The sequence below is a fragment of the Meriones unguiculatus genome, chromosome 19 (genome assembly GCF_030254825.1).
Source record: "Meriones unguiculatus strain TT.TT164.6M chromosome 19, Bangor_MerUng_6.1, whole genome shotgun sequence".
Classification (NCBI taxonomy): Eukaryota; Metazoa; Chordata; class Mammalia; order Rodentia; family Muridae; genus Meriones; species Meriones unguiculatus.
Genome location: NC_083366.1, coordinates 69230995 through 69258961, shown reverse-complemented (window position 1 = coordinate 69258961; position 27967 = coordinate 69230995). Strand labels below are relative to the sequence as shown.

The 27967-nt window shown below is 45.1% G+C and overlaps 1 protein-coding gene across 1 annotated transcript in view; it reads right to left on the bottom strand.

Annotated features, from left to right (window-relative positions):
* Ccny (cyclin Y) overlaps nt 1-27967 on the bottom strand; it is a 110468-nt gene that overhangs the window by 36484 nt on the left and 46017 nt on the right. The window contains exons 2-3 of the mRNA XM_021639131.2: nt 13297-13371; nt 3947-3981 (exon numbers count right to left, since the gene is read on the bottom strand). Coding sequence (XP_021494806.1) covers nt 3947-3981; nt 13297-13371 — 110 coding nt within the window. The remainder of the gene's footprint in view (nt 1-3946; nt 3982-13296; nt 13372-27967) is intronic.

Sequence of the window (27967 nt, the reverse complement as noted above, 5' to 3'; positions counted from 1 at the left end):
CTTCCTGGTTTCAAAACACATTTGCAGAGAAATAAGCCTGAGAAAGGCTGGCCATTCCACTCCTGATGCTGTCTTGAAACCTCTTCCCACCTTCCTCAGACTTCACTGTCTACGGATGACTCACTTTATATATGCTGTTGCTAGGAGGCAAGAGGATGTCATAGAAAAATGAAGCAAATACAGTCTTCCCTATATTTTAGGAAGATTATCACCTGTAATTATCTACAACATTGTAATTTATAATCAGAGATTTTCAAATTTTAGTTAAAAGATGTACTTAAGTATCTTTCAAGAAAATCAAAAGCAAAACCAAAACTTCAGCAAGATTATAAAAAGAGACCAATTTTAAATAAAGTCCATTACACAACGCCTTAAAATTATTCATAACTTAACACATTTTCCTCTAACTGTTCATTCTAATTACATCTAAAACAGAGGTGCTGGTTAGAATATTAATCTTTCTGAGTCACTTGGTCTAGTTACTCTTGGGACTCCTAGACTATTTCATTCCTATGTGATAAGTGTTTAGCAGTATCTGCATTGAACCCCTTTAAACCCTTCTCCTCCTTTCTCCAGCCTTCGGCTCACTTCTCCCAGGAGATACCCAGGCTGAGGCTTCTCTCCTGCTGCGTGTGCTGCCGGGAGCCAGAGGAGCACACCCAGCAGTCACCCTCCCAGCTGAGCAAGTTCACAGCGATTTCCAGCCTGACAAGATCTGAGACCACCACAAGACAAGCCTCTGAGCACGCCTGTGAGATTCAAGATTCAGGTGACTGAAGTAGGAAGATGCACTGTAAATGTGGTGACACCACTTCATGGGCTAGAGCTCCAGGTTACATATTTACAGACACACACACACACACACACACACACACACACAAAGAAAGAGAGCTTACAACCTTCATCCCTGTCTGCTTCCTAACTGCATGTGTAAGGTGGCCAGCTGCTTCAAGCTCCCGCTAGGAACAGAGGAGCCTTGCCCATTTCTCTTCGCTAGCTCATTGTACCACTGCTTTGATGTCTCCTGGGCACCAGCAACCTCTTTGCAGACTGCCTGAGCAATATGCACTACATGAGTTCTTCAGAAACTAAGAGGAGAAATCAAGCTAAAGGAGAAAGTTATGCAAAAAAAGGACAGAGGACGCCAGACGTTCTAAAATTGAAGCTCAATTTGAAATATTTACGTAGGATCCGTGTCCAAAACTGAACCCTACAGACTAAACTGTCCCGAGGAAACATAACCACAACTGTTACCTGTGAGCAGCACAGGGGAAGCGCCAGTCCCGGCTCTCCTGTCTCACTGGCCTCTTTCTGAGTGTTTTCTCATTAGTGGAAAGGGATGGGTACTATCCAAGTCAGATGGTAAGAGTATGGTCCAACTGTCAGCATTTTCTCATCCTCCTCCGACTGCTCTTTTTAAGAACACCTGTCTTAGTACTTTCCTGAACATGTGCGTGGTGTGTGTTCAGGCATACATATACTCAGCACATACAGATATTCCCGAGGAGGCTAGAAGAGGGTGTCAGGTCCCCATGAGCTGTAAGAGGCCGTAAGCCTCCCTACATGGGTGCTGGGAACTGCGCACAGGCTCTCTGAAAACAAGTGCCTCCAACTGCGGAGCCACTCTCCACCACCACCCTCCCCGGCACGTTTCCTAACTTTTAGAGACAAGCTGGGAACTCACAAGTGTACTGCCCGAATGCAGGTGCGCTCCCTTTGACGCTACCCCATGTGGTTGAATGACAGTTGGCTTTTCTAGGAGCAGCAGAACTGAGGTGCTCCTCAGCAGACGAGTCTGAGAACAGTGTGAAACGCTTAGCACACAGCTATCTTCCCTCAAGAACAAGAGCGTGTGAGGGCAGCATCTCCGACTTCACTGCAGGACAGCTGGAGGACACACGGGGAGGCGTGAGTTAGGGTGCACACCCCGGCACCCGCATCCACATGCTGGCCCATGGGTACTGACTCGGCAGGAGAGGCATGCCAGGACTGCACAGGACGCAGGTAGGGTCACAGGACAGAGCACAGAAAAACCAACACCAAGGTGGAGCTGCGACAAAACACGGCCCCACTCCCCGCTACCTGGAGTGGCCTGGCCCCTCTGCCCTCACGCACCCTCAAACTGGACTAGGGCTGCAACTGGCTGCAACTTCAGCTGTTCCCTTTTGTGCTCATTAGCTTAAGTGTTAGTGCAGGGAAAGCAGGCAGGTACACCCCACGAGGAAGCAACTGGAAAAGACAGCACTCATCACTCACCTCATAGCTTCAGGAAGACACATGACTACAGCACAAGGCCCAGCCCTTTCCCTCAGTGCTTCTCGTGCCACACACTGTGATCCCGAAGAAGCTTTACAAACTACGCTAGCAAGCCAGAAAGTGCTACTCAGAAGGACGGAATGGAGTCTACTGTTTCCACTCTCCCTTCCCTGAGGATCTAATTTTGTTGTCTCCTTTTCTAGATTTCCTTTGTTTTGGGTATGTTGGCGTTTGTTGAAAGGGAGGTTGGTGTGAAGTTCCAAGATTGAAATTACAGTGTGTTAACAGTGTGTGTGGGAAATTAGTCTTATTTTTGCCTACAAGGGATACAAAACTGTGAAATTCAATCTTCTACAGAAAGACCCTGATGTTCTTTAGTTCTTTCTTTACCAAATTTAACCTAACCCTAACAAATCAAAAGAAAAATGGCTTGCCTTTCTACCCCAGCTTTGTTTTATGTTGATTTTATGTTGTTTATCTGTGCTGTAATTCAGACTGTTGACACCATTTTTTGATATATAAAACTGACTGTATTATAAGCATATAAAGACTTCAACTGTAAATAAACAATTTTGGCTGTTAAAAAATAAAGCAAACAACAACAACAACAACAAAACAAATGAAGAAGGCCAGGAAAGTGCTTTAGAAATCTGACAGTGGGCTGAAAAGGTGGCTCAGGGGTCGAGGCCCTCTGTAGGGGCAGCTCTAATGACTCTGATTTCATCCCTAGATTCCACAAGGCTGCTGGAAAAGTGACTCCTGGGAATTGTCCTCTGACTGGCACGCACGCCGTGCACACACACACAGACACCAGCATATATGTCCCTTCATATGACACAAGCAAAATAGAAATAAGTAAGTAAGTAGCAACCTGACAAGAACTGGAGGCTCTGCCCTCCAGAAAGGGACCTGCACACAGCAGACGTCCCCGCTTTCCCATGGGCCCAGCATTCATCGCTGTCGACCCTGAGTCTTCACTACAGTTCTCCAAGTACATCGGGATCTACACGTTACAAAGTGCAGTCTAAGGGCCCCGAGGCAAGCCTCTGTAGGGTCAAATGTGTCGCTGCAGTTTTCACCGTGAGAGCTGAGAGCACACGTACTCTGGCAGTTGACCTAACTGATCATTTCTTACCTTGTCGAAGCTGATTTCTGTGTGAAGGACAAAACAGGCTTAGAACAGGAGGGGAGGAGGGAAGCTGGAGAAGGTGGGTGTGCCTGCCACTGGCCTCTGTGGCCACCACGAGGAGAAACTCTGCTAACAATGGCCAAGGCACTAGGGGGAAGTTTTAAAAATGCTTTTAAAATTAAAGGGCCACGTGTAGTCTGCCCACACACACAAACTGCTTTTGAGACACGCAAACATGTGAGGCAGTGTCCCACAAACAGCCACTGTGCAGAAGAGAGAGGAAGCACACACTGCTTTTGAAATGATTACATTTATTCAAAGGGAACTGCACTACAGAAACCAGGAATGTAGGAGTGAGCAGAAGTGAGAGGTTCAAGATGAACAGCCTTTGCTTTGTCTGGACCTGTGTAGGGTTTAGGGGGGGCGTGGTCTTGTCCACAGCAGCCCCTTCCAAGGCAAGTTAGCATTTCCCCACGCCTCACACAGCACACAGGGCAGCCTCACCTACCAAACACTCTCCTGTAGAGCATTACGAAAACACGAGGAGGCAGCTTCACTTACATGGTTAATGAAGAGACTCTTGCGTTTTTCTCTCACTGTGGAAACAAAACATGGGACAAAAATGTTACATGTTTGCACACACCCCTGCAGGTGGCCTCTTTGCTATGGTCCTGTCCTTCTACCAACCAAGGTTCCCAGTTACCCAATTACAAATCTGAAGTGTAAAGCAGCTGCACAAACACAGACTTAAACTTGACTTACAGAGCCACTTACACAATGCCATAGTAAGTGTATCTGAGGTCAGCTGTAGAAGTAAATGCTCCCAACAGGTAAGGTAATTAAGAGAACTGTTTACTTGTAACACAAACGGACACTTAGAGGCCCACATTACAGGAATGAATTATTAGGACCAAGAGGACATCCCTAACAGCACACCAAGTGCGGGACAGAAGTGCTCTGCAGTGGAGGACACTGCTTCCTCTGCAGGGCTAGGAAGAGGCCTGGGCTTCCGTCCACAGGGCTCCAGGGAGCCCTTGCAGCTCCCTCAGGGAAGCAGGTGAGCCTCCCCACACCGAACCATGTCTTGTCCAGCCTCACTGCCTAAGTACTCTGCATGGCTTTAGCTTCAGTTTTTGTCAGAACAGGTACCCTTCAGCCTCAAAAACCAGAAAGGTGTCAGAGAACACAGAGAGATTTGTGATAAACTACTGTCACTAATTGTGTGTTGTCCTTTCTATACTAGCTCTTATGGGCATACACTAGTCCATCAATGCGCCAAGCAGTTCCTGTAGAAGAGATGAAGGACAGGTTTCTGCAATGAGAAGGCCCTAACTCAACGAAGTACAAATTCACCTTGTCATCCAAGCAAGCAGTCTGTACCCACAAAGCCCTCTATCTAATAAGCTGAATGGCACTGGAGTTTTCTATACTTAACAGTTCTAGATTCATAAGAAAACACTTGCTTTTCCCCTAAAAATCTATTCTAGGTGCCTCGAATGTAGCTCAAATAGAGATCTGGACCAGCAAGCAAAGGGAGCTCATTCTTAAAACACCTGTAAATAAAAACTGTAAAGAAAGAAACTGAAGACAAAGGCAGAAATAACTTCCATGTTCATGGATTGGTAGGGTTCAATATTATGAAAATGGCCATCCCACTAAAAGCAATTTACATATCCAGTACATTCCCCATCAAAATTCCAATACAGGGATCAGGCATAGTGGCACATGCCTTTAATCATAGCCCTCCAGAGTCAAAAGCAGAGAGATCTCTTGGGCCAGCCAGAGCTATATTGTGAAACCTTGCCTCAGAACAAACAAACAAACAAACAAACAAACAAACCTACCCAATGCAATTATTCACAGAAATTGAAACAGCAACCTTAAAACTAATATGGAAACACAAAAGACTCAAAATAGCCAAAAGAATCCTGAACAATGAAAAGACTGTTATAGCTATCACCACCCCAGATTTCAAGTTATAGTAACAAAAGTTACAATAATAAAGTCATAGTAATAAACCAGCATGGTGCTGGAATAAAACATAAAAACATACATAATGATCCAGAGAACAGAACTGGAGACACACATATAAGCCCATATTCACACGGCCACCTGATTTTTGATAACCAGGCCGAAACTACACAGTGGAGAAAAGACAGCGCCTTCAATAAACAGTGCTGGTCAAACTGCTCAGCTACTGGAGAATGATCTAGATCTCCATCTCACTCCTTGCACAGAACTCAACTTCAAATAGGTAGGGAATATGCTTGCATCTTACAGGACTAGGAAAAACCATTCTAAACAGTACTCTGGTAATACCAGATTCAAGACCAGCAACTGATAATGAATCCTCATAAAACCAAAAAGCTTTTGAGCAACAAAGTAAACTCTAACTCAGGAGAAGACACAATCTACAGGATAGGAAGACACCAGCCATACATCTGACAGAGGGTTAATTTCTACAACATCCAAAGAACTAAAAAAAAAAAGTCTATAAAACAATCCAATTAAAAAGTGGGACAGGGAACTATTCAGAATTCTCAAAAGATGAAATACAGAAGGTTAAGAATTTTTTTTAAATGTTCAAATCCTTAGACACCAAGGAAATGCAAATTAAAATTTATTTGAAGTCTTACCTTACCCTAGTCAGAATGGCTCAGAGCAAAAGAACAAATGACAACAGGAGTTGGTCCAGATATTTGAAAAGGGATCCGCACAAACTAGTGCAGCCACTATGGAAATTAGTGTGGAGGTTCCTCAAAGAACTAAAGACAGATCGTCACATGAGCCACCTATATCCTCTCTCTCTCTAATGGACTATATCCTTCTGCACAGATACCCAATCATCAACCCTCACTGAAGCTCTATTCACAATAGCCAAAAATGAAAACAATCTACTGTCCATCACCCAATGAAATGTATTTCCACACTGAGTATCGTTCAGCTATTAAGAAAAAAAAAATATGACAAAATTTTCAGGTAAATAGATCTGGAATCATTCTGACAGAAGTAACCCAGACCCAGGAAGATGAATACTGCATATTCTCTCTAATGTATAGATTCTAGCTATGAATTTCAACGTCTGTATGTTTGGTAAGTCGGAGTGCCCAGAGAGGTCAGGAATGTAACCGAGGGTTGTGGGGGTGGAGGATGCTTCAAGAGAGGGGAGACAGAACATGGCGATACGCAGAGGAAAAAGAAAATAGTGGGCCAGAAAGATTAAATGGGTAGGAACAGAAAGCAGGGTAGAGGAGGCAATATGGAGGGTAACCAACACTACAGGCCTCTTGAAGAAGGTGCATGGAAACCTACCACAGCAGAAGCTTCTGAGACAGATACACATAAAAGAGCTTAAATGCAGCCATCCAGTAATAAGGGATGGGGAGATGGTGCCTCAACAGCACAGATGGCTAGGCTCCTCAAACCAGCACATAAAAACCCAGTATCAGGAATGTGTTAGCTCTTTTAGAGTTGTTTGCCAAAGGGGTCCTGTAGACCCCTAAACATTACAGGCTACTGTCAATGTTCTTGGTTACCCCCAGATCTCGATAGTAACACCCTCTTGTCCCCAGGAGCAGAGGGACATTCCTAGCCACAATGTCACAGAATGGCTTTCTGGAAAAATCCAGCATGGCTATGTTATTCCTTGGTATTTGTTAAAACAAACACTCAGGGCCTACAGGATGGAAAAGGTGCTTGCCCCCAAGCGTGATGACCTGAATTCCAAGCCTGATACTGACACAGCTTAGAAGCCCACTGCTGCCCTGCCGCCTCCACATGCACGCTAAGGTATACACGGGCTCCTGTACACCTGCCCTACGCCCTCCTGTAATAACATGATCTCAGCTAACTTCTTTTACCAGCAGTCATGAAAAACGTGGTCTCTTTCCACTTATTTTGAGAGAATTTTTCAAGGCAAGTGCTAGGCACCATCCAACCACAGGATACTGTGCCTAGCAAGCTCTCAGAAATCTTCTTTGGAAATCTAAAAGCAGCCCAGACAGAGCGATGTGAGGTGACTGGTGGGAAAGGTGAGGCCCCAGCTTGAGATGAGATGGTTTACAGAAGCAGCACCAGCAATGGTTACTATAAAGCCTGGGGAAAACTGAGTTCCACTGCAGCAGAACCATGGCCAGGCTGTGGATGAACAGAACTCAGCTAGTCTATGAACAACTACACCTGACATATTGGTTACTCCATGCGAGGGACTGATGGCCAGGCCACTGAGCGGGAGCCTTTGACTTTCTGCACAGAATGCAGCATAATGTTGAGAGAAGCAGAACTGAATGTGGAGATAACACAGCTAATGCAGATTATAAAAGTATGGCAGAGGCGGGTAGATCTGAGTTGGAAGCTAGCCTGGTCTACATAGGGTATTATAGGCTATCCAGTACTACATACTGAGACCCTGCTGCAAACAAACAACCAAACAAAACAAGAGTGATGGTGCATACGCAGCACACTCCCTGTGAGCTAAGGCCAGCCTGATCTTCATAGCTTCAGGACACGCAGGGCTGTCTCAAAAACAAAACAAACAAAACCGTGTCTAGATCAAAGAGAAAGTTTTGTTTCCCTGAGGATGGCATAATCAGCCTTTAAACAACCTAATTAAAAGTTCTGGGTACTCAGTCATAGAATAAATTCAGGATGACCACACAGGTAGAGGAGTAAATCTTTAACTACTAGCACGGCCAGGAGTGGTGCTGTACCCTTTTAATCCCAGCATTTGGGGGAGAGGGCAAAGGTAGGTAGATCTTTGGTGAGTTCAAAACCAGCCTGCTCTACACAGAGACACAGGACAGCAAGTGCACACATGCACACATGTACAACTGGTGAGCCTATTTGGAGTGCATAGCAAACTTCCTCCTTGCCAAGGCGGCAACCTGACCAGAGGTCAGGAACACAATGGTCAGGATACAGTGTGCACTGGAGGAGGATGTCAGCCCCACCGCCAGCCCTGGGTGAGGCATCCGGGTGAGCTCATGTCCTCAGAACTGCAGGAAGGGAGCAGGTCTGGAAGGAGACCTTCCTTTATTTCTAAGCCCAGACCTCAGGACTGGGACACTGTGTGCATGCAAGAGGAAATTAAATGGCAAGAGAAGACCACAGGGGCAAGTAGGACAATTTCACAGATGTGCACAGTCAGTCAGAGAAGGAAACTACAAGACAGAGACTATGCGGCAGCAACGTACAGCAGAAATTGACAAATCTACTTGTTATGTCAGAACAGTTAGGGCCAGACGCTTTCTTCAGAAACAGGCATGTCAACGAGCTATAACCAGAGATTAATTCTTATTATAAAAGACATATTTATGTTGAAAATTTGGAAAAGGTAAAGCACTATGAGTAAAAAAATTAAAAATGGTACAAATAAAGATTAATGCTTGTGAAATACACACAAAAAAACCATACCATAGCAATCCCAACATAATACTTTGGTGTGTATTTTTAAGTCTCTTTCTTGTGTGCATTTATAGACATGCATACATTTAAAAATGGGTGTTTTCTCCATGAATGCTAATATACATGTACTTACATATAAACATACCAATAGAAACAGGTCTTCTTTTGTACTGGTACCTGCATTTCCACTGACTGTATTTTTATTTTTTTAACTATAAACATACTGTGCCATATGTATTATGTTTTTCCTAGTTGATTCCACTTTTTGACAATTTTCACCACTATTTTTTCAAACAGGGTTTTATGCTGCAGACTAGGCTGACCTGACTCAATTCTCCTGCCACAGCCCGAGTTGAGGGCCTTTTTCGCCATGTCCGTCCTCCACTGCTTTCATAAGCACATGTCCCTGTGTGTCTCCCTAGAGCATTCTGAGCTCGGAGGGAGGCACTATCATGACGCCTCAAGGAGCGTTGGGGTTTTCCTAGGTGCGTTACTGCACAGCACTGCCAGGATTCTCCACACCTGACCTATTCCTGCTTGGCTTCCAAGATGTTCAGAAGTAACTTAACTGGATGGTTCAAGACCACTTTATCTGCAACAGGAAAAGCTGGTACAAAGACCAGCTGGGAGCATGGCACACTCTAGCCAAAGGCAGGAGCTCAGTGTAAAAGGGGCCCAGGGCTCTGGTGGCTTACACTGTGGTGATCTGGGGTATTACGCCTGGTGCCCAGTTGACTATCTATTCTTCCTCTCTTTCCTATGGTCTCAGAGAGAATTACCAACTTCACTTGAAAGATGAGGCACATACTCAGGGCCTGAAGAGAGAGTTCATTAGTTAAGAGCTATTACTGTTCTCCCACAGGACCCCAGTCACAGTTTCAGCATGTACCTGAGGCGGTATACAACTTTCTACAGCTCCAGGGGGACGCAAGGCCTTTGTCCCCAAGAACATCTGCCATGCACTCACACAGACACCTGCACTCACGCACTCACATGTGTGTGGAAAAACAAAACAAAGCAAAACCAACAACCACATTTAGGAAGAGCTTATGACCAGGTGGTGATGGATTTCAGCTTCCAATCACTGTGGATTCATGAAATCCTTCAAAGATTTCTGGGTGTTCTCTGCTTGTTTTCAAGGCACGGTCTCACTATATAGTCCTGGCTGTACTGGAACTCAAACTATGTAGACCAGGCTGGCCACAGATCTACCTGCCTCTGCCTCGCAAGTGCTGTGAATAAAGGCCTGCATTATTATGCGTGGCATCTAGCTGCTTACAAGATGTCTGTCACATTATCATTGACTTCAGCAGCCTGTTAGGTATCATGGGACAGGTGATCAGGCTATGAAAGGCTACTAAGCTATGAACAACTGAGAGAGCTTTTCAGCAATAATAGAGGGGGAGCTGAAGGTGCTCAGAGATAAAAATAAAAAAATAAAAAAAATAAGTAGGTATTCTTTCTGACAAGCACAGCACAGCACAGGGCTGCCCAGCAGTAGAAGGAGGCCACGATGACACGGGCAGGGAGCGCCACCCTGTTGGCAAACCACCTTCAGTCCTCTCGGTTCTGTGTCTGTGCTTCCTAACCACTGTATCTGAGGACATCAGGCCCCGGGAAAATCAGAGTACGAAATCTCACTTTGGTTCTAAATGATTGCACCTGAACTTGGAAGACCCATGTCCTCAAACCAAGGCAGTATGCAAGAGAAGAGCAAACCACAGCACCCAAGAAAGTATCCCCCACAGACCTGGCCTGGTCAAAAGACTTCACCCCTACCCCCAAAACCTCCATTCCCAAAAACACCCCTTACCTCCTACAGCCCTAGGAACAACTGCGGAGAAAGAGTTGGCCCAAGGGAAGGTGGGTCACACTGAAGTCAGAGTGGGAGGAGAACTGCAAGCCTACTACGTATGTCCCCCTGCCTCCACTGTAACCCTTCCACACGGCTCCTCATGCTGCGGTGACCCCAGCCATGAAATTGTCTTCCCTGCTGCTCCCTAACTGATTGTGCCGATGTTATGAATTGTAATATAAATACCTGATAGACAGGATACTGCTGTGCCACTCCTGGGAAAGGGCCAGCTGGCCCTCAGGGGTCACAACCTGCCAGTGCACACTTGCAAGAGCAAGCTGAGGGAGGGCAGTAATCGCTCTTCTTAAGCAACAGGTGAGAGGTGACAAATATACATAGGCTTTTACCTATGAAGTACAGCCCTTGGTTCCTTGGCACATACCTGCAATCTCAGTACTGAGACTGCGGCAGGAGGACAGCTGTGTTCCATCCAGGCCAGTATGGGATATAAAAGAAGACCTTGTCTCAAAAACCCAAACAAAAAGTTCACTCTGAATAATGAGGTCCAGCGTGATACAAAGTCATTCATTGTAGAAAGACAGTGTGACCTCCTGACATGCAGGCTTTCAAAGGGCTGTTCATAGAAGGAGGGCATAAACTGTAGTCACAAGCCTGGTAGTGTGGGAGATGAGACAGAGAGAGGCCGGTTATAGGTGCAAAGAAGCTGGCTAGGAATTCAAGTCTGCTGTTCTGTTACACAGATGGGTGAACACAGCTAATATTATACTGCAAATTAGAGACAATCATCGGTGTTCATAGCACAAAAGGGAAAAAAAGTTAAATGAGATGTCTAACACCTACATCTCCTAAACTGATCAGCACACAAGCACAGAAGAAATAGCTTTTAGGCTGCTCCCTAAAAGCATGTATTATTGGGTGACAAAAAATTTTTAAAGTTTTAAACATGAAAGTAAATAAAGGAAGCCAGGACCAGTGCCAGTTGCCTATAACTCCAGCTACTTAGTAGGCTAAGAGGGTGGATCACCTGAGCCCAAAATTTATAGATCAGCCTGAACGTGACAAAGATCGAAAGACAGAGAACAAGAAAGAAAGAGGGAAAGAGAGAAAGAGAGAGAAAGAGAAAGAGAAAAGAGAGAAAAAGAGAAAGAAAGACAGAAAGAAAGAAAGAAAGAAAGAAAGAAAGAAAGAAAGAGAGAGAGAGAGAGAAAGAGAAAGAAAGAAAGAAAGAAAGAAAGAAAGAAAGAAAGAAAGAAAGAAAGAAAGAGAAAAAAGAAGAAAGAGAAAGAGAGATAAAGAGAAAGAAAAAGAAAAAGAAGAGAAAGAAAGAGAGAGAAAGAAAGAAAGAGAAAGAAAAAGAAAGAAGAAAGAAAGAGAGAGAGAGAGAGAGAGAACAGTATGTGGGCAGGGAATGTAACCTGTGCACTGAGTGTGTGTACTATATAAAATGGGTCAGGAATAAAATTAGAAAAACAACTGTCACACAGTAACTCAGGGCTGGAGGAGAGGAGAGGTCTTCAGCTGAGGTGCTGAGAGAGCTAACTGCTGTGGGTAACAGCTAATGGCTGATGGGTGAAGAGCAAAGACTGTCAGCGCTGAGCACTGGCTCCAGAACTGTGGTTCTCAACCTTCCCACTGCCGCCAACTTCCTCCCACAGTGACCCCCAGCCATAAAACTATGTCACTGTTATTTCATAACTGTAATTTTGCTACTATTATAAATCTGATATGTGACCCCCCAAAGGGGTCGTGACCCACAAGTTGAGAACCACTGCTCTAGATGTTTGAGGAAAACCTAGACAAAGACTCCCAGCGGACCACACGCCCCCAATCACTGAAAAATCCCGTCAGAGAGACAGGCTCCAAGGGAACATGCTGCAGAGTTAGGGAGGAAACAGTCAGACAGACACTGCAGCCTGGCAGCACGTGGGGCTCTTGTCCTAACTGGCCGTTTATGGACAGGACAACACAAGAGCAGCAGAAGAGCCTTACGTTTTCTGCACTAAGTTGGTCAAGTTAGTTCCTAAAACAACCAATTCTCTTAGAACCACTTCACTCCAACGGAAGTCATTAAAGTTGCCAAGATCATTCTGCATATTAGAAAAATCTACTTTTGAAAACCAGCACTAAATGGACTACTCTTTCGATAGACCTGTCTGAAGGAAGGAAGGAGCTGTGGTAAGGGCCACAGGGGTGAAGTGCCCTGAACCCCAGGCCCAGGCAGCGACCTGAACGGGAACATCAGAGAAGAGCACTTGGTGGAAGAGGTGGTTTAGAGAAGAGCACTTGGTGGAAGAGGTGGTTTCCTTGTTTGTAGGAAACTCACTCTGTCTGCACGTGGGGTTCAAAGCCCTAACGGTTAGGAGAAACTGAAGCTATTAATATACAAAGATTTGAGTTTTTGGAAAAAAAAAAAAGAAGGAAGATGGATTCCAGAAGAAAGACCCGCAGGGACATCCTGGCTCAGTTATCCCCCGCTATGGAGTACGTGCAGAGGTAAGCTGGCTACATTGGCAAAATGATGACGGCTGCTTCTAAAACTATGTCTCGCTACCAAGGAGTAAATGACGGGAATCGCCATTACACACAGTAATTCGTGGTCTAAAGGGAACTCTATCATAAATGAAAACTCAAATCCTAGCAACGTCCACATTTAGGTTAACTATATATTAAAAGCAGATGAAACAGAACCTACCGTCTGTCTGAGATTTGCTGAGGAATATTGTGCTGGCCCGAGGATGGTCTGAAGGATTGAATTCCATGTTCAAATCTTTAAAGAAAGAAAGAAAGACTAATTAAGTAACAAATTGATAATTAGGTAGAGTCATGATTATTCTTAACTTCTCAATCTTCAACTGTTAGTACGTTCCATGCCTGTGGAAGCCAGTTTCTGTGTTAGTAGATTCTTTTGTTTCCATTGAGAACACCATTGTTGAAAACTCCGGAAAAGCAAAACAAAACAACAAACAGACTAAAAACCACCTCTGAGATGCTCCACGGGGAATCTAGCCTGAAGCTCCACTGTCTTGAAAAGTCTGCTCTGCAGTACGAGGCCACTAACATGTAAGTTCTAGACCTCTGTCAGGACACGAGCTTGTCAGACGTGAGCAAATACGGCTGAGGTCATCTCGGGTCACTGACACAATCATGCTGAAGTGTTTGAATCCATGAGTCATGTGGGACGTGACATGGGCCACGGCAGGTGACCTATCCAATCCAAACTTAAGTGAAAAGTTAGCCTTACACATAACAATCACTAGATTGCACATGCATACGTGGACGGACACACACAGAACCATGCACCCTTCTTTTCAGCTTCTGTGGAACACCAGGCCATCTGGGGCGCTGGGCCCTTCAGAAGTGACAGGAACTGCCTGTTCTCTCCCCACAGGCCTCTGGCTTGCAGCCCCAGCTTTTCATCGTCTCCAAGAGTCAGGGCTTCTCTTTACCAGGGGCTCAACAACTTAGTGTTCCATCAAAGAACTTCCAAGTCTGAGCTAAACCATAACAAGACAACGGCCTGACTCCAGAGGGAGGAAATGGTAATCCAAACGGGAGAAATTAAATTCAGGGCAGAAGGAGAAGATGAAACTTCTGACTGGAATTCAGCTCCAGTTAGAACAACAGAAAGAAACTATCCTGCCAGAGGGTGCCCAGCTTTAGCTTTACCAACCTCAGGGCTACAGACAATGGTCTGGACCTCAGTCCTCTACCTACAAGCGGCCTGACGGGCCTGCGAGGCTCCCTGTGGCCCACTGTGTTAGGGAAGGGTATCTCTGACGTGGACTATGTCGCTGCTTTCTGATAACTTCCTCCAGGAGATTTCCCTACCGGGCCACAGGGAAGGAAAATGAACTCAATCCTCACCTCAAGAGATGAGCTGGGGGGTCTGGGTAGGGGACTCCCCTATTCTTTGGAATAGGGGAGAGGGCATGCAGGAGGGAGGGTGGGACTGAGAGGGGAAGAGGGGCCTATGACTGAGATGTTAACTGAATTAATTAATTTAAAATTTTAAAAAGGAGAGAAAAGTAAGATGGTCATGAAGATGATGGAGAAAACACTAAATACTATGCACACAGGTGTTGACATGTTCATAAATGAGAGGCAAGTTCTTACTCACAAACTTTTCCTAACTGTTCACCAGATCTGATTAAAGAAACCCAGTGTCAGAGAGGGCCGCAGTCTGAACGCTCAGAACCCGCCTCTATGCTGAGTAGGCATGGGGGCTGACCAGGAGGAGGAGCCAGGGTGTGCCAGGTTTCCCAAAAGGACGTGCACGCACACCTTCGCATCTGCCCAGACTATACCATGCATGAGCACACCTGCACACACTTGCACACACAAATAAAACCAAGTCAAAGGCAAAAAAATCCCTGACAGACTCTGCACACACTGCTCAGTAACCTGGTCCCCAGTACTCTGAACGTGGCTGCACAGGGCTCCATGGGAAGAAGACAGAATGCCTCAAACTTGCTTCAACTTGATCTACTGCAGCCCTGATGTAAGACATCCTCTGAGGTTTCCCTTCAGGGCAGAATCTTGTTACTTTAAGGGGGGCGGGCAGCAAGCCTGTGCTGTTACTTAGTATTTTATGAGAATGACCACGACAGTTAAGTTCCAGAAAGCTTCACAAAAGTCACCACAGAGAGTCAAGGACACTAGAGGGAAGTGTGCTGCTTACACACAGGTGCCAACACAGAAAGCTGCCTGGCCACATCAACAGCTCATGAACCCAGGCTTGTGGCACCGACCGCAGACTTGTCCACAGACCAAGACAGGGGCTGTTAGAAAACACAGCAGCAACCAGCTTCCTCCCAGCTTCCTCCCAGCAGCAGCCAGAACCACAGACTGCCAGGCCTTCACACTCAGAACCTGTTTCTACATCCCAGGGTCCTGAAGGGCAGGGATGACAGCCTGCAGGACTCGCTGCCTTACAACTACAGATGGGTCAGCTCGGGCTGAAAGGACTTCTAGAAAGAGCACGTGCACCTACACACAGCAACGTCTACCCGCCGTTAGGTCCAAGAGCAGAGGTAGCAGGGCCAGCAGTAGGGAAGTGTGACACACTGGAGAGCGTGCACAGGCACAGAAAACACCCAACACTACGATTATCTGGTTCCCTGAAAGTGATGCAAATCAGCAACCTCTGCCTTTCTGAATGAGCACACTTTATAAACATAACCTTAACATTCCACAACAGCCTGGGGAAAGAGATCTGGGCTCTGCCCCACGGAGCAGGCTGCTCTGCTCTCCAGTGCTGCTGGCTCTTCTCAGGAGATACAGGGAATCCTCCACGTGGCACCGCCCTTTCCCGAGTGTCAGTGAGGTCACACTCGAGCATCAAAACTAGTCTTGTCACCAGCAAGGTCCACACGCAGTAGGAAGTTGAGACAATCAGCTCAGGGTCCTCCTGGGACACACTGTCACCCTTGGCAGCTGGCCCTGTGGATTGCTCTGCTTTCCCAGAGCCTCAAGGGCAGTTGGAACTCTGTTTTTGCTTCAGAAATTTTGCTCAGACTTTTCCTGTGAAAGGTGCAAACCAAGTGTGATAGAAGAACAAGGCTGTCACAGGTCAACTTTCAAGACACGTCATACATAATTCTAGGTCTGGCCACAACAGTCAGAATGTTACAGGAACCAGCTGTGCCTGGTTCAGTGAAGCAGTACAAGCCACGGAGTGAAGAGGAGATGCAAGAAAGGCTGAGGAGGGTGCGAAGTGTCTGCAAAGAAGTGAGGATGAGGGAAGGATGATGAGCTTGGGCCAGAATGCTAGCTTCTTGCTGGACTTCCTGAATACAGAACTTTCTCCATGGCCTCTGCTAAGCCATACCTAGCCTTAAGCCATGACTAACCCCAGAAGGCCTAGAGCCTGTGCTCCAGAAGAAAAAGTCCACAGAAATGCCCACAATCTACATTTCAAAGTGTAAATTCTGGAGGAAGTCTTCCTCTGTTTCTAAACAGAGCACACCGGACTGCAAATGAGGCAGCACTCTTCAATAAGCAGACATGTCAGAGACTTCTAAATTTTGGGAATAACTATTTCTGTTAAGCATTCATACAAGTTCATATTTTCTTGAGTCTTGCAAGCAGCTGAGTGTTCCCAATGTAAAGGTAGGAGCTGTTTGCAGATAGTTTCTAAGCCACAGCTCTCAAAAAACAAAACAATCCCCAATAAACAAACAAGGCACTTCCTGTGCTGACCTGTAAGGCTTACGGTAGGGGACGGACAGCTCAACCTAGCCCCGCCCACACCTAAAGGAGATTAGTACTCACACAGCCTTCCAGGGCCTCAGGTCACACCTAGGTGGCTGTCTAGGCAGGAGAGGCAGCGTACACAGGGCCATCACCAGAGGGAGCCTTCCAACCAGGGACCACAGCTGTAAGCCCAAACTAACCTCCTGTTGAGACAGCAGCTTGGCTCGGTTTTCCACAACAGAAAAAACACACTAATAAAGAGCGGATGTGGGGTTAGACCAACGTGCACAGTCTGCAGTCACTTATTTACTAGATTAGGTGCCAGCCATTACTCTCCAGCTACAGCATGGAGGTGTCCTGGAGAAACAAAATGAAAGCACCATTGAGCAGACTGCATGTGACCTTTACCCCGTATTCTCAAAGCTGAAAGTAGACTGTCCTGGAGAACGGATGTTTCTCCTGAGAAGCCCCAAAGGAACAGAAATAATTTATTTAATATTATGAAATACTTCAATCTGACTACACTTCTACCAACTTGGTAGCCTGGGGCAAAATGACACTGCTCTCATCGCACTTTCCTTCTCTGTAAAGTGGGCTCATCAAGCACAGCTGAGATCAAAAGGAAGGATGCTTGCTTAATGGTTAGTGCTGAGGAAATCTACAATCACCTGGGAGCCTCAGCCTGTCAGGACTGTTTTGATGGGGCTAACTGAAGCTGAGGTGGGAAGTCACCTGCCCAGGACTTCCCTGCCAGGGGCCCTGACTAGGTAAATGGTCACACGGAGCCCCTGGGAACAGGAGGCCGCAGACTACACTGTATCTTAGATGTGACTCCATGGACTCTCGGAAGGACGTGGTGGCGGGTGGGCACAAAGCTGGCGTTTCTATAATCTGGGTGGACTGCAGCCCCTCAGCCCCTCACCCTTCTGTTCTGAAAAGCCTCCCTGACCAGGAGAAGCTGAGACCAACTGCAGCTCTATCAACAAACCAGGTGGCTGGCATCTCCACAAGCTGCTTCCTCAGACAGAACAAGGCCCGTCTTGGTTCTGGCCTGAAGGTAGGTGTGTGTGTGTGTGTGTGTGTGTGTGCGTGCGCGCGCGTGCGTGCTTCACATCCTAATGGTGATGCAGAGTTCTGGGAGAAGCAGAAGACACCAAGTTGAGGAACACTCAGTGAGACCATGTTAACAAATGGAGCAGACAGCACAGGGCCCCTCCACCCTGTAAACCAGTTCAAACAGCAACCCAGCATAAACATTCAAATAGCCCCACAAAGAAAACTATTCAGAAAACAAACAAACAACGCTGACCTCAGGATGTAAAAACATCATGATTTTTTTTTTTTAAACTGGAGAAAAAGCTACCATTTTCTTACATTATGATCTCATTTAGTCACTGGGAAGTTCCAGCTGAGATACACACACAAATTTCTACAGTATGAGGAAATCTAGGAACTACAACCCTTGAAGTCTGGACACCTGTTAGGCAAATGGTGAGCCTGGAAAGATATTTTGGAATAAAGTGAGGGCTAAGGGCTGTGGAAACATTGTGAAGAGGAGCAGCAGGAAGACGGGAAAGAGTGCAGAAAGGTGTTCTTATGTACTTACATATTCAGGCAACTAACTAGGCTAGGAACAATATACTTGGCTACAGTAAACGTTGAAGTGGAAGGTTCTGGTTTTTGGAAGACTCGGTTTTGTCATGTGATGTTTTGTTGAAAGCTGTCTTCTGAGAGGGCAGGTGATGTTTTGCTGGAACCTGGCTTGTTAGAGGGCACATGATGTTTTACTGTGAGCTCTCTTGCTGTGAGCTCTCTTGTGCCAGGGCCATGACTGTGGCCAGCTGAGAACATCTGTGCTTGGACTTTGAGGAGAGAAGATATATAGAAGCCCACAGTGAGACATGGCTTTTTGGGTCGACATCACTGAACGGATCTTCCACACTTGACTTCGAAGAAAAACATTGCAGAGAACTTCTCACGGCAATCCAACCGAGTCTTGCTGCCTTCGCCGACTTATCCCAATCTTCTGAATTGTGTGTGTTGCTGCTTGGTGTTGGCCTTTGGGCTGCACTGCTGGTATCCTGAAGACTTGAGTTTGGTAATCCCCTAAGGACCCATTGACTCTAATCAGCAGGAAGTAGATAAAAGAGGTCTACAGCCCCTTTCCCTACTAATCTCTGTAAGGTGGGGGGGAGGGGGGTTGGAAGGGAGGTAAAGGTGTTTAAGAACTCTAAATAAAGTAGGTCTGGTGAAAAATCTAAGTTTACAATAAGGAGATATGTCTGAATAACAAATCATGTGTTTCTACTTAAAAACCTTAGAAAGCCCATTCTTTCCACAAACACACAGCAGAAAGAGGGCAGTGGGGCTGGAGGGAGGGCTCAGAAGTTAAGAACACCGGCTGTTCTTCCGAAAGGTCCTGAGTTCAATTCCCAGCAACCACATGGTGGCTCCCAACCATCTATAATGAGATCTGGTGCCCTCTTCTGGCACGCAGGCACACATGCAGGCAGAATACTGTATAAATAAATAATAAAGAAATAAATCTAAAAAAAGAGAGGGGGGGAGGGAGGGAGGGAGGGAGGAAGGGAGGGCGGGCAGTGGAGGTGTCCTTGGTCATGAGTGTCCCCAAAGGATCCCTAAGGTACTGGGGAAATCAAGCAGCCAAGCTTTCCTGCTTCTGAACATTCTCACAGACCCATTTGTACTCTTTGTTATGGAAATCCAATTGTAACCGAGCTTGGAAGTCAGCTTTTAAGAAATGGAACCACATCTGATCTTGCTCCAATCTCCTAGTGGTGCTTGCTCACTCCAGTTGTCTTAAAGAACCCTGCAGTAGTGAGGAACACTTTTCTACTGACTAGGGCCACCAACATCTCTCCCTGCCCCGCGGTCAGGGATAAGACCACAACAACTAACTCCTAAGAAAACACCTGGGGCTATCTTTCCCTTCTAGAAGGAGGAGGTATTCCCTTAAACAAGGAACACATCTGGAACAACTCCTGCTCACTGTATTGTCCTCAAACCAGAAGAATAAAAGGAAACTGAAAAGTTAGTAGTTAACAGGCACTAAGAATTTCAGGAAATAAAAATCTACCTCCCATTTCTACACTTAGGATATTCTTAGTTTTGCTTTGGGAGATGAGACGCCTGACACCAAATTTTAATTCATAATTTTGGCATGTGTTCTGTATAGTTTTATGTAAACTTAACAAAAGCTCTGCAGTATAGTTTGAGCTCAGGAATGGAGACTCCTCCAGAAGATCTGTTGTTGTAGAGGATTGTTTTAGCTATTCTGGGTTTTTTGTTTTTCCATATGAAGTTGAAAATTGTTCATTCAAGGTCTGTAAAGAATTGTGTTGGTATTTTAGTGTGAATTCCATTTAGTCTGTCATTTGCTTTTGGTAAGATGGCTATTTTTGACTATTTTGTTCCTACCAATCCATGAGCATGGCAGATCTTTCCATTTTCGGATACCCTCAATTGCTTTCTTAGAGACCTGAAGTTTTGTTTTGTTTTGTTTTGTTTTTCCATACAAGTCATTCACCTGCTTGGTTTAGAATTACACCAAGATTCTTTATGATTTCCAGTGTCTATTGTGAAGGGTGTTTCTAATTTCTCTTTAGCCCGTTTGTGTTTTGTATATAGGAGGACTACTGATTTTTTTGTTTTGTTTTGTTTTTGTTAATTTGTATCCAGCCACTTTGCTGAAGGTTTTTATCAGCTGTAGAAGTTCCTTAGTAGAGTATTTGGGGTCACTTATGTATACTATCTTATCATCTGCAAACAGTGACACTTTGACTTGTTCCTTTCCAATTTGTATCCCCTTGATCTCCTTTAGTTGTCTTATTGCTCTGACTAGGATTTCCAGTACTATATTGAAGAGATATAGAGGGAATGGGCAGCCTCATCTGGTCTCCAATTTCAGTGGAATTAAGTTTCTCTCCATTTAGTTTGATGTTGGCTATAGCCTTGCTGTATAATGCCTTTACTATGTTTAGATATGTCCCAGATCCCAAGACATTAAACATGAAGGAATATTGGATTTTATCAAGTGCTTTTTTGTTTTGTTTTGTTTTGTTTTGTTTTGCATCCTTTCAGTTTGTTTATGTGGTGGATTACGTTGATGGATTTCCGTAAGTTGAACCATCCCTACATGTCTGGGATGAAGCCTACTTGGTCATGGTGGGTGATATCTTTGATGTGTTCTCAGATTCAGTTTGTGGGCATTTTACTAAGTATTTTTGTGTCAATGTTCATAAGCGAGATTGGTCTGAAATTCTCTTTCTTTGTTGAGTCTTTGTGTGATTGAGGTATCAAAGTGACTGTGGACTCACAGAATGCATTTGGTAATGTTCCTTCTGTGTTGTGGAATACTTTGAAGAGTATTTGTGTTAGCTCTTCTTGTAGGTCTGAAGAATTCTCTTCTGAAACCATCTGAGCCTGGACAATTTTTGGTTGGAAGATTCTGATGACTGCTGCTTTTCCTTAGGGAATATGGACTATTTAATGCTGACCTGATCTTGATTCAACTTGGTAAGTGGAAGCTATCAAGAAATATTTTCAAATTTTCTGGCATGTAGGCTTTTGAAGTAAGACCTAATGATTGTTTCAATTTTCTCAGTGTCTGCTGTTATGTCTCCCTCTTCATTTCTGATTTTGTTGATTTGGACAGTGTCTCTTTGCCGTTTAGTTAGTTTGGCTAAGGGTTTGTCTATCTTGTTGATTTTCTCAAAGAACCAGCTGGTTTCGTTGATTATTTGAATTTTTCTCTGTTTCTAATTTATTGATTTCAGCACTGAGTTTGGTTGTGTCTGCTTCTTTTTTTCCCCCCCTAGGGCTTTCAAGGTGAGCAGTTAAGTTGCTTGTATGAGATGTCTCCAATCACTTATGAAGGCACTCACTGCAATTAACTTTCCTCTTAGCACAGCTTTCAATGTGCCGCATAAGTTTGTGCCCTCATTTTCATTGAATTCTAAAAAGTCTTTAATTTCTTTATTTCTTCCCTGACCCAGTGGTCACTGAGTAGACAGTTGTTCAGTTTCCATGTGTGTGTAGGCTTTTTCTTATTTCTATTGTTGTTGAGGTCCAGCTTTGGGCAATCATGGTCTAATAGGATACAAGGTATTATTTCAATCTTCTTTTATCTGTTGAGGCTTGCTTTGTGACTGACTATATGGTCTGTTTTGGAGACAGTTCCATGAGGTGCTGAAAAGGTAAATTCTTTTGTGTTTGGGTGAAAAAATTTGTAGATATCTGTTTGGTCCATTTGATTCATGACATCTGTTAGTGTCATTATTTCTAGTTTAGTTTCTTTTTCATTAACCTGTCCTTTAATGAGAGTGGGTGTTGAAGGATCCCACCATTAATGAGTGGGGATCTATGTGTGGTTTAAGCTTTATTAATGTTTCTTTCACAAATGTGGGTTCTCTTGTATTTGAGGAATAGATGTTCAGAATTAAGATGTCATCTTGATGGAATTTTCTTTTGATGAATATGACGTGACCTTCCTCATCTCTTTTGATCAATTTTGGTCGAACAACTATTTTATTGGATATTAGAATGGCTACTCCAGCTTGCTTCTTGGGTCTGTTTGCTTAGAAAACCTTCCAGCCCTTTATTATTCTTGGGAATAATAGCGATATCATTATCATCATCGTGATCATCTACTCCCATTTTCGTGGTGTCCTTGATTTCTTGGATGTTTAGTGTCAGGAATTAAGATTTAACATTTTCTTTGAGGGATGCATCAATTTCTTCCATTATATCACTACACCTGAAATTCTTCCCTCCATCTCTTGTATTCTGTTGGAGATGCTTACCTCTGTAGTTCCTGTTTTCTTCTCTAAGTTCTCTCTTTCCAGGATTTCCTCAGTTTATGCTTTTTTATTATTATTATTGTTTCCACTTCCATCTTCCTATCTTGAACCTTTTTATTGATTTCTTTCACCTGTTTGCATTTTTCTATATTTCTTTGAATGGTTTATTCACTTCCTCTCTACAGAGCTCTAATGGACTCAGTCTGTTTGGCTGAATCTTCCTGTATTTCTTTACAGATTTCATTAGTTTCCTCTGTTATCTTCATAAGCATGGATTTAAGGTCCTTTTCTTGTGTTTCAGTTGTGTTAGAATATCCAGGGCTGCTTGCCATTCGGTAACTGATTTTTAAGTAATATGTCTTACTGCTTTGGCTTTTGTTGGCTGTGTTTTTACGCTGCTCTTTAGCTAACTGGCTGTCTCTCTCATTGCTTGGTAGTTTCTGGTGCCCATTGGAGTCCTGGGTGGTGGGGGTACTTCAGGAAATCTCCTGGTCAGGAAGCTGGATGTTCCCGAAGAAGCCCTCCTCAGATTGGTAGTTATGGTCTCCAGCTGGCAAGTGGTTCTCAGGGAATTGCTGAAGCTCTCCTCAGATCTATGGTCCTGTGGACTAACTAGACTCCTCAGGAGCCCAGGGGCCCTCCTCTTACCACAGGAAGTCCTGGACTTAGCTGCCTTGCCACTGGCTTTCTTGTTCTAAGTTTAATGAGCTGATACTGCCCAGACACTGGGCTCAGACACTGTGTTTGCCGGGTGCAGCCGTCTTGGAGAGCCAGCAAGCCCAGAGGTTTGGTCAGTCTCCCTACAGACTTGGGCTGAAGTCTGGGAAGTCATCTGGGGCTGTTCCCCTGCTCCGGAGCCTCAGTGCCCTAGTCCCCAGTGCCCTAGTCCCCAGAAGGTAATCACTGGCCAGTGGAACACAGCACACAGGTGTGTGGCTAGAAGCTGGAGACCCCCAAGCCTGAGGGAACCCAGGAACTTCTCCAGGGATCAGCTGGGTGGCCTGAGGCTGGACCTGATTGTTCCCTCACCGCAGGGTTTCCTCTGGACTGGAGACCCAGTCTCTGGTGTTTTGGAGCCCACAGTTCAGCCTGGAATGGTTGAGCACAGCACACAGTTGTGTGGCTAGACGCTGTAGACCATGTGCCTTTCGGAACCCAGGAACTTTTCCAGGGTTTGGCTGGGTGACCTGAGCGTAGACCAGATGGTTTCCCTCACCACGGGGTCTCCCCTCACCTGGGGAACAGTCATTGGTGTTTTGGGGCCCACAGTTTGGTCTGTCAGTCACTGCTGTCCTGCTGATCAGACACGCCATCTTGGATCCCTCCACAGGAAGATTATCTTCAACCAGTCCACATCACTTATAGCCCCTCTAGGATTTCTGACTATCAAACCTAGTCATGTGAGCAAGCCAGCTAATCACTACCACAATTTCATTCTCTCAGTTGAGAGACAGACTTTAATTCTACATTTTCATCTCTCTTTCTAAATTTTAACTTCCCACTTCATTCTCTAACTACAAACCAGCTCCACACACATTATCGCTCTGGGGAAAGTGGCAATAAGTAGAAAATGCAACCAAAGAGGGTCCCTGCAAACAGGAGGAAACGAGAAGCACAGCTAATGTTGGGAAAGCTATGACAACCAAGGCAGAACTGTTCAGAATTCAATCAAGCGAGTCACGTTCTACAGAGAAAGGGGCTAGGCAGCCAGATGGGCAAGATTTACATTCAGAACAGCATCAATGAAGACCACAGGGATGTGTCAGCAATCCTGCCGTCAAAGATTTAAAGTGTGACCTGAAACAATCACAATAGTGCTTAAACAACCCCTCTCATTTGCCAATGATAAGGCAACTAACCCAGCACCACAGAAACCTCATTGTAAATATTGTTGTACACACATCAGGCTCTGGTCCAGGCTGCAAAGAGACGAGACAAGAGATGCTTTACTTTTTGTAACATCCCACCTAATCTAGCCCCTTTTCATGGCAACTGAACTCTTTGCTTTTCTAAGTGTCCTGTCAAGATCAGGTGCCACGCTACAGAGCCAAAGGCCAGTTTAATGTGGCTTGCACTGCTTGTGTCACAGTCCAGCCAAGATGAAGTCCATCCAGCTCCTGGCATACCTATACTTAGAAGGGCTAAGTGCTTGACAACACAGGCTCTGCTCTGGATATCTCTGCTCTCTGAGAAAACATCAGCTGGAATGGTTTCTCTGCTGCCAAGGGTAAAGACTCCGGGCACTAACAGTGGAAGCTGTTTGGGCAAAGGACTCAATTTTCTCGGTTCTCAGGTTATTTCACCACCCACAGAAAAAGCAAAATCTACCAGGGCACGGGAAAGAAAATCCACATGTTCTACAGCACTGTCTACTAGCAGTGTTTGACACTGTATGGTGCACTATGCATTGTGACTCACGAGAAACCTAACAGGCAACACGGAGTGCAGAAATACTGTTCACATGTGGTTTCTGTTATGAAAGGCAGGTGTGGATTCAGGTACAAATACATTTTCTTGTTACAGGGTTCAGACAGGCCCTTTAGTAGTGTGGGAAGCCACAAGTGAAGACTCGGGAGACCTGCAGTCCCTGGAGAGTCTTCCTGTGGCACAACTGTAAACACACTGCACACCGGCTCCTGTCTTTCTGGGGGTGAGGAGGGTGAGATGGTGAAACAATTTCTTTACGTAGCCCTGGCTGTCCTGGAACCCACTAAGTAGACCAGGCTGGCCTCAAACTTTAGCCACCTTGCCTAAGACCATGGGAAAACCCAGACAGTTAAGAATTGTAAGATTAGCAAGATTAGTTATGAAGTAGCAACAAAAATAATTTTAAGCTTAGGGAGTCAAGACAACATGAGGAACTATGTTAGAGGCTGCAGCATGAGGACGTTGAGAACCACTGAATAGAAGAAATGAAAGAAGGCACTAGTCAGAACATTAAAAATTAAACAACGGAAGGTTACATTTACCTCTGAACAAGAACACTTTTGTCCTATAAACAGTACTATGCTTGGTTTTTAAACACTAAGCAGTTACCATTGACCTAGCAGAAATAGGAAAGGTGGCCGGACATGTTGGTGGGAGGAAAAGTCTCCATTTCTCTCTCTCTCTCTCTTTTGCAGAAAATTAAATGATCTAAGCTTTAAAAACAGACCAACAAAGTCTCAGCTATAAGCAAACTAGCTAGAAAACTGCACCGTTGTTCTGGGCTGAGCAGGAAGGCAGCAAACGTCAGCGAGGGGATTTCCAACCTTGCAGCCAACAGCTGCCTCTCCAACACATGGCCACATTGTCCTTAATTCATACAGAAACAAGAAAAAACTTTGTATGCTACAGAGAAGACCATACTATCATACACTGTTATTTAAACTACTCAAGAATGAAAAAGAAAAGCTTGTCTTCTAATACCTCCTGGGCATGTACGACGGAAATAAAACTGGAGGTGAGCAGGGGCTACTACTAGTCCCCACATCACCGCTGCTCTGGTCTTAGACAAACATATGCCAAGTGCTGCCACAGCCACAGCAAAGGCCCACTTGTGCTTGCCTAGTCAGTTCCTTAGGCCAGGAAGGCACTACTCAGACTGGCACTGTCTGTGGGGTAGAGACCAGGAGTGCCTTGCCTCTCTCGTAACCAGGCCCAAGCTTCTTCGTGCTGGCCTGACGCTCCAGGTCAGGCGGTGCCTACCTGCAACCCAGAGACCTTATATCCCCAACTACGCACTGAGCACCACTGCAGGCCGCACACTGGAGCCAGCCCGGGGAGCCCTGGAAAAAGAACGTGGCTTCATGCTTTTGGCTCAACTTTTAGTCTTTCTACTCTCTGGTTTCAAAGACAGCGTGTAAGCCAGCAGTCATTTAAGAAAACGGAAAAGTATTCATTAAGATCTGAGTGATATAGTGAGGTTTGCAACTTTTTGCGAAGTGTGCGCGTGCACACACGCACACACCATTCCAGGAAAAAGCCACTGTGCTCTAAGCTACTGCCAAACAGAACACCTACACCGGACATCTGATCAAATTGTGTCTCTCTTCTGCCCACTTCAACTTCACTTTTGTATTAAAAAAGTAAAGGCCAGAAGATAACATACATGCCAATTAAATTCTCACTGGTTGAGTCTTCATCAATAATCTCTTTCACACTAAGAAAGACATGCTTATCCTACATAAAGTCTTGAGAAGACACTTGCATTAAGTGTAAGATAAGGCTTAAATGTGTAGTCATGTTGGTAAACTTTTAAAAGACAAACTCAGGAATATGACTTGGAACACAAGGACATAAATGTGTCTGTGTGGTTCTGTGCCCGAGGGCAGGTGTCCTCAGAACCGCAGCTCCCCGGAGCTAGAGTCAGGCAGTGGTAAGCTGCCGGTTAAGGTGGCGAGAACTGCGTTTGGATCTCCTGCAGAGAGCACCAGACACTCTTAACTGCTCAACCTCTCTCTAGCACCCAGATAACATTTTTATAAGCTAATAAAGTTTAATTTTAGAAGCAGAAGATTTTGTAGTTAAAGCTCCCCAAGCACCATCTTTGAGAAAGCAGCCTTCAGAGGAAGCAATAGCCAGGAGAGAGCCTGCGTATGACTTCCCACCACAGCTGGGTCAATGTGCCACAGGCAGCCTGTTCTGCCCGTGGTCTACAGAGAAAGGGCTTCTGCTCCCGCGCTGTGCTTGCTAAATTCCTTTCTGCTCCCCCAGCCGCCTTCCAACACCTTTAGTTAAAACCTCGGCGTCTGAGGCCTCCCATCCCTCAGCTTCTCCAGCCTACCCAGCTGGGCTCACACACAGCCTCTGCACCTGAGCTTGAGGAACCTTCCACAGAAGAGTGAGCCTCAGAGGCTTGTCCCACTGAGTTATAGCCTCGCACTCCACATGCTTCCCCAAGCCTCGAACCTATTACTTCACAATATGTGCAGCCAGCTCTTTAACACTTCCTCACCTTCCTTAACTGTAAATGGAAATGTTTTTATTGCACTGTTGTTCTCTTAAAATCATCTTAAATCACATGGCTTTCTTTCCAGAGATACATGTTTTACAGCAGGGTAAACAGTTTACCAAACTAAAACACTTTGGCCTTTTCACTGGAAGTCCAATGCTACTCTAAGACCAAATTCACACAGCACTAAAATTAAGAAAACAATAAGTGCACTCAGTGTAGACAGACACACAGAAGAAACTGTGTTGCCCTGTGAGGCCACAAACACCCAACATCTGGGAAAGCTCTTGTCAGTCTTGTCACTGTTTCTTCCAAATTGAAAGTATTTTCAAAGAAGGCTGCTTCTGCTTGGCTAACAACAGTGTAAAAGCCAACTTGTTTCTGGCTTACAATGGCTTCATTCTGTAATGTGGTAAAGA